At 45.1% G+C, this 12,196-nt stretch overlaps 1 protein-coding gene across 1 annotated transcript in view; it reads right to left on the bottom strand.

Moving 5' to 3' along the window:
* LOC107297966 (hexosaminidase D-like) overlaps nt 1–12,196 on the bottom strand; it is a 37,815-nt gene that overhangs the window by 9,277 nt on the left and 16,342 nt on the right. The window contains exons 6-8 of the mRNA XM_015827329.1: nt 7,805–7,969; nt 4,521–4,704; nt 3,997–4,068 (exon numbers count right to left, since the gene is read on the bottom strand). Coding sequence (XP_015682815.1) covers nt 3,997–4,068; nt 4,521–4,704; nt 7,805–7,969 — 421 coding nt within the window. The remainder of the gene's footprint in view (nt 1–3,996; nt 4,069–4,520; nt 4,705–7,804; nt 7,970–12,196) is intronic.

Below are 12,196 nucleotides of genomic sequence, written 5' to 3'. Positions count from 1 at the left end.
GTCTTCCAGCGTCAGCCGCGAATCCAGGAGGACACCCAAGTTGCGCACCCTCTCCGAGGGGGCCAAAGTTTCGCCCCCTATAGTCAGCGATGGAATCAGCTGACTATGCCGAGGCGCCGGTAACCACAGCCACTCGGTCTTGGACGGGTTGAGCCTGAGTCTGTTCCTCCCCATCCAGACCCTCACGGCCTCCAGACACCGGGTCATCACGTCAAGGGCATCGTTGGGGTGGCCCGGAGTGTTAATACCACTTTACAATGCCTTGGTAAGGCCACACTTGGAATACTGCATCCAGTTTTGGTCACCACAATGTAAAAAAGATGTTGAGACTCTAGAAAGAGTACAGAGAAGAGCAACAAAGATGATCAGGGGACTGGAAGCTAAAACATATAAGGAACGGTTACTGGAATTGGGGATGTCTAGTTTAACGAAGAGAAGGACGAGGGGGGACATGATAGCAGCGTTCCAATATCTCAGGGGCTGCCCCAAAGAAGAGGGAGTCAAGCTATTTTCCAAGGCACCTGAAGGCAGGACAAGAAGCAACGGATGGAAACTAATCAAGGAGAGAAGCAGCCTAGAACTAAGGAGAAATTTCCTGACAGTTAGAACAATTAACCAGTGGAACAACCTGCCTCCAGAAGCAGTGAATGCTCCAACACTGGAAGTTTTTAAGAAGAGACTGGACAGCCATTTGTCCGAAATGGTATAGTGTTTCCTGCCTGAGCAGGGGGTTGGACTAGATGACCTCCAAGGTCCCTTCCAACTTTACTTTACTACTACTACTACTACTACTACTACTACTACTACTACTACTACTACTACTACTACTATTACTACTATTACTACTACTATTATTATTATTATTATTATTATTATTATTATTATTATTATTATTATTATTATTATTATTAAAGACCTCCAAGGTCCCTTCCGACTCTGTTATTCTGTTAAATGCTCCCTCCAGCTTGGGCTACCAAGAGGCGGAATGACTCCACTCAGAAGTGGAAGCGTCCCTCAAAAGTCCTCCTTGCACAGCCAGGCTTTTAGGTTAGCAAAGGACATGTCTTCTCCTGCTGATTCTGGGGTGGACAGCTCCCCACTCTTTTCCCAGTGACTGCACAGAGTGTATTCTCGCTTCGTGCTATCATCTACGAGCCTGAGATCTTCTTCTTTGAAGACCCCCACCCCACCCCACCCATGGCTACCCAAGCCTCATCCTGCTTCAGTTCCCTCTTCAGAAACATTAAACAAGTCACTGAATAAATGCCTGTTAATGCCTGGGTGAATCATTAACTTGGAAACTCAGAAGCACAGATATACCCAACTGCTGTTTTTAACACATTGAAGAGGCTAATTTTGGTAACAGGCAGGTCCAAGTGTAACTTGGAAGACTTTTCTAACAGTTTTCTGTACTAAACTCAGTCAATGCTATTAATAGCAGGCTGATAAATAAGCATGGCTTTGTTCCCAAATGTTCTTGAAATTGCTAAAGCTCCAAAAATAAAATAAAATAAAATAATGAAGGAATCAGCCTTTTAAAAGAAACTTGTTTTAGAAATACAGGTAGTCCTCAACTTACAACAGTTTATTTAGTGACTGTTCAAAGTTACAAGGGCACTGAAAAAAGTGACTTACGACTGTTTCTCACATTTACGACCTTTGCAGTATCCCCCCATGGTCACGGGATCAAAACTCAAGACGCTTGGCAACTGGCATGAGTTGCAGCACCCGGAGTCACGTGATCCTGTTTTGCGACCTTCTGACAAGCGTAATCAATGGGGAAGCCAGATTCACTTAACCACCAGGTTACTAACTTATCAACTGCAGCGATTCACTTAACAACTGTGGCAAGAAAAGTCGTAAAACGGGGCAAAGTTCACTTAACAACTGTCTCGCTTAGCAACATAAATTTGGGCTCCATCGTGGTCCAAAGTTGAGGACTACCTGCATGCAATTTCCTCCTTCTTGTTCCCCTGTGAAATGTGAGGATAACCTCCCAGAGTCCATTTCTGAATGATCTCCTTCTGCAAGGACAAAAGCAGATCTCGCCTCTCTTATGTGTGCGCAAAGGGAAGGTCGGTCAGAAGGCCAAAGAAATCCTGCCCGTTTGTGACACAGAAGTGTGGAAAATGTTAGGTGCTGCTTTGCTACTTGCTTAATTCCCCAAAGGGCTGCTGGAGAAAAACATCTCCTGAGGCAGAAAATCTGCCATTTAGTGGGCGAGACAGATAAGCGAGTTACTTCTCAGGATCCTGAACTGGGAAAACAGCTGGGAATAGCAGGACAGAATAACAGAAGTGGAAAAGGGACCCTGGAGGTCTTCTAGTCCAACCCCCTGCTTAGGCAGAAAACCCTATAAAATAGAGAAAGTCATAGAAAATGATAAAGTTAAACTGCTCTGGGACTTCAGAATTCAAACAGACAAGCACCTGCAACATAACACCCCGGACTTAACAATCGTTGATAAGAAAGACAAAAAAGTCTGGATAGTGGACGTGGCAGTGCCTGGAGACAGCAGAATAGACAAGAAAGAAGTGGAGAAGATAACAAAATACAAAGACCTACAAATAGAAGTAGAAAGACTGTGGCAAAAGCAAGCAAGGGTAGTACCAATAGTAATAGGCGCCTTGGGTGCAATCCCAAAAGAACTGGAGCACCACTTGAACACCATCGGCATTGACAAATTCATCATTAGTCAATTGCAAAAGGCGGCCTTACTAGGAACTGCTTTCATCCTGCGACGGTATCTGTAATACCATCAAACATCCACATCTGCCTATCCCAGGTCCTGGGTAAGGACTCGATAGGTAGACAAAATGTCAAATCCAGTCTGAACATCTGGCTGACTGTGCGATGATCCATAATAATAATAATAATAAAGTTGGAAGGAACCTTGGAGGTCATCTAGTCCAACCCCCTGCTTAGGCAGGAAACCCTATACCATTTCAGACAAACGGTTGTCCAATCTCCCAAAAGCTATCACAGTGAGGACGAGGACATGTCTTGCTGCCCTTGAGGTGTCCTGAAAGGTTTGGATGCTTTCAACCTACTTGAGGATCCCAGGCACAACTGTGGCCCCAGGCAGGCTGGGATGAAGGATCCGAGGGGATGGGCAGGAGGGGGGGGGCAAAATCAAACTAAAAATAGATACACTGTGCTCCACAGACATTTCCTGGGCCTACCTTAAGCCCGTCACAGAAAATGGCTCTTTTGGCCATCAAATCTTGGCAATGCGACCTTGAGGCATGAGGTTAACACAGAGAATGCTGGGCTTGGGGAATTACCTTTAAATGGGATCCAGCTTTCATGCCTGCAGGGTCATTCTTTTAGCAGCTAACTCAAACCAATGGTAAACTGCTCTCTCTGCCAAATTAGACCAACACCGTGTCCAAAGAAAGAGGTATTCCCACCCATATAGCAGACCCTCCCCTCCCTCTACGTACCTCATCGGCCCCAATGTGTACCCAACTGGAGTGGGGGTGCTTGCTGAGGACCTGGGTGAGCAGAGCCTTCAGGAGGGCCTGGGTCTCTGGCAGGTGGGGGTTGAAGCTGTTGGGGAAACGCTCCACCTCACGCAGATGCCGGTACTTGTCATGCTTCAAGATGAACTGCAAGAAAGAAAGAAGGAGCTGTTGGCCATGCTGTGGAGAAGTGGACCTGGGGCCAAGGCCAGCGTTGAGTTCACGGGAGACAAGTCTCCCATTCAAGGCTAGAAAAGATACTAGCCCACCATAAGATTGTTACGAACTTTTTGCCTGGACAGGTCACTGCAGCAACAAAAACCTAGAAAGGAATTAAGCCAAAACTAAATTTCTTTTGTTCATTAAAAGGTGCAGGAATCATGATTAGAAGATGAGCAATATTGACACTGAACAAGAAGTTAAGCTCCCTAGAATGTATACAAAAGACCTTCTCAATCTTGGCGACTTTAAAATGCATGGGCTTCCGACTCCCAGAATTCCCCAGCCANGTGAAAAGAAAAGATGGGAAGCCAACCTATTTGCTGCGTATCAAAGTCTGGCGCGTAAAACCACAGCACGGGAGACGCGTGTTTGGCAATGCCGGAATCTGAAAGACATCAGTTCTGGGGTGAGAGGCACAGGCGGCTCCTGCCAGTCCACAACCCTGAATGAAGAAGGAAGGCCCTGCAGCCGAGGAGCGGGCGGGCGTTCCACATCAAGGGGTCAACTTCTCTGGGCCTTCTTTTGCAGCTTCTCTCGGCAGTGGGGGTCTCTCTTCTTGCCCACCCCACCTCCTGAGCCCTCCCTGCTTCTCCTGAGCTGCTTGGTGCACGTGTTGGCCAGTCTCTCCTGCTCTTCTCTATGACCAGCCCTGCCCAGCCTCCCCAACTTTTTGGCTTGCCCAGCCTCCCTCCGTGACGTAAAGGCAGCTCAACCAATCAGAGCCACGGACCTCACCACCCTCCAGGTGTGCAGGAACAGTTCCAAGGAAAACCACTGCAAGATCAGGCAGGCTAACCCCAGCGACAGCCCAGGAAGGTCCCGGCGGATGGCACTGACCTTGGATGGCTGCGATGCCAACCTTCCGCAGCATGTCGTCCCAGAGCAGCACCCGCAGCCCCCACGGCTGGCTGGCGATAAAGTGCACCACCTCCCGGATGTGGTTCAGGTACATCTTGCCCGTGTCGCCCCCGTTGCGGCTCATCCAGTTCTTTGAATCCGCCCCTTCGCCTAAGTGGAAGACCTGAAGGGCCAAAGAAGTGCCTCAGCAATGCGGGGAGCGGGGGGGGCTCCTTTCCCAGCAGACTCTGCCCTTTCATCGTGGCTGGAGCAACCATCCTAATCCTTCGTTTTGAGGCGGGTTGAAAGGCGGAGGGGTTCCGCCTGCACCTGACAAAGATGGGGCTGTTCTAGACAGAAGTTCTCAAATCTAGGAGAGAAGCAACCTAGAACTGAGGAGAAATTTCTTAACAGTGAGAACCCAGTGGAAGGGCTTGCCTCCAGAAGTGGTGGGTGCTCCATCACTGGAGGCTTTCAAGAAGAGATTGGACAGTCACTTGTCTGGCATGGTAGAGGGGCTCCTGCTTTTGCAGGGGGTTGGACTAGAAGACCTTGCTCAATAGTAGTAACTGTGAGAGGGAGCTCGGAGTCCTAGTGGACAATCACATAAATATGAGCCAGCCGTGTGCTGCAGCTGCCAAAAAGGCCAACACAGTGCTAGGCTGCATTAACAGAGGGATAGAATGAAGATCACGTGAAGTATTAATACCACTTTACAATGCCTTGGTAAGGCCACACTTGGAATACTGCATCCAGTTTTGGTCACCATGATGTAAAAAAGATGTTGAGACTCTAGAAAGAGTACAGAGAAGAGCAACAAAGATGATCAGGGGACTGGAGGCCAAAGCATATAAGGAATGGCTGCTGGAATTGGGTATGTCTAGCTTAATGAAGAGAAGGACGAGGGGGGACATGATAGCAGCGTTCCAATATCTCAGGGGCTGCCACAAAGAAGAGGGAGTCAAGCTATTTTCCAAAGCGCCTGAAGGCAGGACAAGAAGCGATGGATGGAAACTAATCAAGGAGAGAAGCAACCTAGAACTAAGGAGAAACTTCCTGACAGTTAGAACAATTAACCAGTGGAACAACCTGCCTCCAGAAGTGGTGAATGCTCCAACACTGGAAGTTTTTAAGAAGAGACTGGACGGCCATTTGTCTGAAATGGTATAGGGTTTCCTGCCTGAGCAGGGGGTTGGACTAGATGACCTCCAAGGTCCCTTCCAACTTTACTTTACTACTACTACTACTACTACTACTACTACTACTACTACTACTACTACTACTATTATTATTATTATTATTATTATTATTATTATTATTATTATTATTAAGACCTCCAAGGTCCCTTCCAACTCTGTTATTCTGTTAAATGCTCCCTCCAGCTTGGGCTACCAAGAGGCGGAATGACTCCACTCCGAAGTGGAAGAGTCCCTCAAAAGTCCTCCTTGCACAGCCAGGCTTTTAGGTTAGCAAAGGACATGTCTTCTCCTGCTGATTCTGGGGTGGACATCTCCCCACTCTTTTCTCAGTGACTGCACAGAGTGTATTCTCGCTTCGTGCTATCATCTACGAGCCTGAGATCTTCTTTGAAGACCCCCACCCCACCCATGGCTACCCAAGCCTCATCCTGCTTCAGTTCCCTCTTCAGAAACATTAAACAAGTCACTGAATAAATGCCTGTTAATGCCTGGGTGAATCATTAACTTGGAAACTCAGAAGCACAGATATACCCAACTGCTGTTTTTAACACATTGAAGAGGCTAATTTTGGTAACAGGCAGGTCCAAGTGTAACTTGGAAGACTTTTCTAACAGTTTTCTGTACTAAACTCAGTCAATGCTATTAATAGCAGGCTGATAAATAAGCATGGCTTTGTTCCCAAATGTTCTTGAAATTGCTAAAGCTGCAAAAATAAAATAAAATAAAATAATGAAGGAATCAGCCTTTTAAAAGAAACTTTTTTTAGAAATACAGGTAGTCCTCAACTTACAACAGTTTATTTAGTGACTGTTCAAAGTTACAAGGGCATTGAAAAAAGTGACTTACGACCGTTTCTCACATTTACGACCTTTGCAGTATCCCCCCATGGTCACGGGATCAAAACTCAAGACGCTTGGCAACTGGCATGACAGTTGCAGCACCCGGACTCACGTGATCCTGTTTTGCGACCTTCTGACAAGCGTAATCAATGGGGAAGCCAGATTCACTTAACCACCAGGTTACTAACTTATCAACTGCAGCGATTCACTTAACAACTGTGGCAAGAAAAGTCGTAAAATGGGGCAAAGTTCACTTAACAACTGTCTCCCTTAGCAACATAAATTTGGGCTCCATCGTGGTCCAAAGTTGAGGACTACCTGCATGCAATTTCCTCCTTCTTGTTCCCCTGTGAAATGTGAGGATAACCTCCCAGGGTCCATTTCTGAATGATCTCCTTCTGCAAGGACAAAAGCAGATCTCGCCTCTCTTATGGGTGCGCAAAGGGAAGGTCGGTCAGAAGGCCAAAGAAATCCTGCCCGTTTGTGACACAGAAGTGTGGAAAATGTTAGGTGCTGCTTTGCTACTTGCTTAATTCCCCAAAGGGCTGCTGGAGAAAAACATCTCCTGAAAGGGAGAGACAGAAAATCTGCCATTTAGTGGGTGAGACAGATAAGCGAGTTACTTCTCAGGATCCTGAACTGGGAAAACAGCTGGGAATAGCAGGACAGAATAACAGAAGTGGAAAAGGGACCCTGGAGGTCTTCTAGTCCAACCCCCTGCTTAGGCAGGAAACCCTATACCATTTCAGACAAACGGTTGTCCAATCTCCCAAAAGCTATCACAGTGAGGACGAGGACATGTCTTGCTGCCCTTGAGGTGTCCTGAAAGGTTTGGCTGCTTTCAACCTACTTGAGGATCCCAGGCACAACTGTGGCCCCAGGCAGGCTGGGATGAAGAATCCGAGGGGATGGGCAGGAGGGGGGGGCAAAATCAAACTAAAAATAGATACACTGTGCCTCCACAGACATTTCCTGGACCTACCTTAAGCCCGCCACAGAAAATGGCTCTTTTGGCCATCAAATTTTGGCAATGCGACCTTGAGGCATGAGGTTAACACAGAGAATGCTGGGCTTGGGGAATTACCTTTAAATGGGATCCAGCTTTCATCCCTGCAGGGTCATTCTTTTAGCAGCTAACTCAAACCAATGGTAAACTGCTCTCTCTGCCAAATTAGACCAACACCGTGTCCAAAGAAAGAGGTACTTTTCCCACCCGTACAGCAGACCCTCTCCTCCCTCTACGTACCTCATCGGCCCCGATGTGTACCCAACTGGAGTGGGGGTGCTTGCTGAGGACCTGGGTGAGCAGAGCCTTCAGGAGGGCCTGGGTCTCTGGCAGGTGGGGGTTGAAGCTGTTGGGGAAACGCTCCACCTCACGCAGATGCCGGTACTTGTCATGCTTCAAGATGAACTGCAAGAAAGAAAGAAGGAGCTGTTGGCCATGCTGTGGAGAAGTGGACCTGGGGCCAAGGCCAGCGTTGAGTTCACGGGAGACAAGTCTCCCATTCAAGGCTAGAAAAGATACTAGCCCACCATAAGATTGTTACGAACGTTTTGCCTGGACAGCAACAAAAACCTAGAAAGGAATTAAGCCAAAACTAAATTTCTTTTGTTCATTAAAAGGTGCAGGAATCATGATTAGAAGATGAGCAATATTGACACTGAACAAGAAGTTAAGCTCCCTAGAATGTATACAAAAGACCTTCTCAATCTTGGCGACTTTAAAATGCATGGGCTTCCGACTCCCAGAATTCCCCAGCCACATTGATCCAGAACAGGAGTTTCCAAAGTTGGCAACTTTTAAGACTTGTGGACTTCATCTCCCAGAATTCTTCAGCCACCCAGCCAAGTTTAGAGAGCCCTGATCTACAGCATGAAAATAGAAAAGGTACTCCTGCTGAGCAAAAAAAGCTTCTAGAGGCGGCTTTGCTTGTTGAGAGGCAGTAATTCTAGCACTGCCGCAGAGCCTGTTGTGTTAGGGCGGGCAAATCAGCCTATTGAAAGAGTTTCTGGACTACCCGCTACTCAATAGTAGTAACTGTGAGAGGGACCTCGGAGTCCTAGTGGACAATCACTTAAATAGGAGCCAGCCGTGTGCTGCAGCTGCCAAAAAGGCCAACACAGTGCTGGGCTGCATTAACAGAGGGACAGAATTAAGATCATGTGAAGTGTTAATACCACTTTACAAGGCCTTGGTAAGGCCACACTTGGAATACTGCATCCAGTTTTGGTCACTATGTTGTAAAAAAGATGTTGAGACCATCGCGACCACCACCGCCACTTGGGGGAGACACAGATGGATGGATAATATCTTAGCATATTTGGTCTTTACAAGGGAGTTTTAAATCAGTAGAAAGCAAGAAAACATACTTATTTTATTAAAGCCAATCTATAAAAATCCACCAAAGTAGAAACGTTAGCTCTGAGAGAATAAATGTACAACCCAAAATCTGCGCAGATTCAATGTCTGGGCTTTTAAAGCTTTTGTTTGCTACTGACAAAACATTTTTTGTTTGCTACTGTTTAAGTCTGTTAAGGGGAACAAATGGGGGAACAAAAGAAGTGTGGCTTTTATATCAATGAAAGCTGCATATAAACTATTTCTTTTAACTATTTCTCTAGCATTAAGAGAAGTTATAACTGTTGGCTGGACTTGCTCACTTCTAGCCTGCTTTACAAGGAAAATACTCCTGACATTTCACCCTTTGCTGGATAAATGCATGATGCAAATTTTACTGACTGATAAACAAATGTAACATTAACCGTGCTCTTTTTTTTATATACGTTAGAACTACAATGGCTCTTTTATCACCAATCACAGATGGAAGAATGTTATGCGTGACTGTTTCCTTGAGTAGCAAGAAGACAAACAGGGTCTAGAGATCTTCATCAAATTGCTTGATTTGGATTTTCAAAAGAAAATTCGGATGGATTATGAACTTCCTGCTTTATTCCTTCTTTAAAGCAATCCTTGTTACCGTCTTCTACTTAATTTCAAACTCCATTTCTGTATTGCAGATTTGGATCATACAATGTTTTGGGCATGTCGATTGAAAACACATTTATTTTCAGCTTTTGAAGTCAGTCTGCACAGTTTTGATTAAATTTGTGAAGAGACATCTCATGATCGTTAACTCACCCTTGAGTGTAGTAGTAGACAATTTTTATTATTATTATTATTATTTATTGAATTTCTATACCGCCCTATCTCCCTTACGGGACTCAGGGCGGTGAACAGGCGATAATAAAAACCACGATAAATATACACAAGTTTCTGTTCTAAAATCAAATTAAATAACAGGCCTGCTCTAAAAGTACCCCATACAAAACCCCCACTAAAACATAATCAAACTACGCCAGGCCGGCCGCACAGAATAGATGGGCCTTCAGGGCTCGGCGAAAAAGGCGCAGGTCCGCAGTTGTACGTAGGTCGGGGGGTAGGTCATTCCAGAGGGCAGGAGCTGCCACAGAGAAGGCTCTCCCCCTGGGTGTTTAAATGGGACTACAGGAGTCCTGGACTTATGACCATCATAGAGCCCAGAATTACAGTCATAGGTCATGCCAGTCATTAAGCAGGTCACCATGTGATCGCCTTCAGTTTAAGACATTTTTGCAGCTGTCATTAAGTGGATACATTGTCCACAAGAGGTGTTTTTCTGCAAAAAAAAGTCACAGATTGCGAGACACTGCAAATGGGCATAAATACGGGCCACTTGCCAAGAGTCCAAAATGCAATCACCTGACTGCAGGGGGGGGTCCACCCATTGGAAGTTCAAATCTGGTTTGGAAGCAGGCTTGGAGAAATCCATCGTAACTTTGAATAATCGCTAACTGCCCAGTCCTGGGTTGAGGACTATCTGTATCACTGTTTTTAACTGCTGGAAATTAGAGTTTGTTCTGGATTGAGACTCTATTTTATTTTCATTCTGGAAAGAAAGAGGCACAGAGGGCTTGGGAACAGGACATTGTTCCTGCTGGGAGCGACTCTGAGCCAGTGGCAGGTTCTCTCTGTGGAAAACAAAAATATTGACTATTGTTTTTCTATGCAAGATTTAGGCCCAGGTGAACTAAATCAGGCCTCATGGGAAAGTATTGAACCAAAGTTTGTGCTGTGCTCAGTTTTACAATCCGAAAGAACTATTTGTAATCTAAACTGCAACTGTACTTTACTTAATATGATTTTGCTAAGCTTGCTTGTTTCAAATATATTTAGAACATAAGGACTGGAACTGTGAGAAATGGGGAACTGAAAGTAGTTGAGGGGTGCAAGTTCAGATGTATGTGGGTATGAGGAAAGTTATGGTCAGCAGAAAGTCAGCAGAAAGTGCAAAGGTTGCTGACCATCTGTCTACTACGGTCTTAGGATAAGAAAGGGCATAAAAGGTTGAGACTGGACCTGATTGATTTGCCACCAGCCTACAAGCTGTCCTTATTGGAACTGCTATGTCATTGGACCGCATTGCAATGGGCTTTTAACGTAAGTAATATTTATGTATGTGTTCCAAATTATTGCTGAAATAAACCTCTGAATCTTAAAGTAAGAAGTATTGCTTTGTGTTGCTGTCTCTTGTCTTTTTCATTGGGTTTTCCCACAACATCTATTAGTCCTGCAGAAATGAACTAGAACAACCCCCACCCATGTTTTACAGGAGCTGGCTCTAAAGCAGGGAGGTCTTCGCATCCCCTTTTAAATAATATCAACTAATCATTTTGATCATAAAGGATTTGGGTTACAAAACCCTGTTCTAGACAGCAAAATAGCACCATGGAAGGTCCCCAGACCAAGTCTCAACCAGGGAGTTCCTAGCAATCCTTACTAGTAGAACCAGCACAATCTCTTTTACTTCTTTATCTTCACCATGAAATCCTTTGTCTCAAAAAGATGATTGCAACAGTGGCATTTGGGGTTTTATTACCAACTTTTTTAGCTCCTTTAGCAATTTACTACCTGATTAGAAAGCAAGAATGCCATTTGCCAATCCCTTTAGTGACACTCACAAGAGAAATCAAGTTTTACCAAAAAAAAAAGCGGCAGAGATGCAGTCACAGAACTTCCAATCCCACCAGAAAAGTTTTGGTAAGCTATTAACTTCTCAGTGAAGTTCCTCTTCAAATTCTCAATTACTTAAAATTTGTCATTGACTTACAACAGTTCATTTAGTGACCGTTCAAAGTTACAACGGCACTGAACAAAGTGTCTTAGGACTGATTTTCACACTTTTGACCGCCACTGCAGCCTCCCTCCCCAGGGTCATCTGATTAAAATTCAGACACTTGGCAACTGATTCATATTTACGACCGTTGCAGCGTCCCGGGTCACGTGATCTCCTTTTTTTTATTTATTTATTTATTTATTTATTATTTAAATTTCTACCCCGCCCTTCTCCCTGCGGACTCAGGGCGGCTTACAGCCTTTTAAAAACAAGTACATAACTACAAAAATACCAAGTTAAAATGTCAATTAAAATAAAATATTATTATAAGGCCATTATTATCCTTTTTTAAAAAAATTATTATAAAAAACCAAGTTAAAAATACCGTATATACTCGAGTATAAGCCGAGTTTTTCAGCCCATTTTTGGGGCTGAAAAATGCCCCCCTCGGCTTATACTCGAGTCAGCGGCGGCGGCGGCGGGGG

This window comes from Protobothrops mucrosquamatus, unplaced genomic scaffold, assembly GCF_001527695.2.
Source record: "Protobothrops mucrosquamatus isolate PMUCROS unplaced genomic scaffold, P.Mucros_1.0 scaffold3618, whole genome shotgun sequence".
In the NCBI taxonomy this organism is placed as follows: domain Eukaryota; kingdom Metazoa; phylum Chordata; class Lepidosauria; order Squamata; family Viperidae; genus Protobothrops; species Protobothrops mucrosquamatus.
This window is presented reverse-complemented; position numbering and strand designations above follow the sequence as displayed.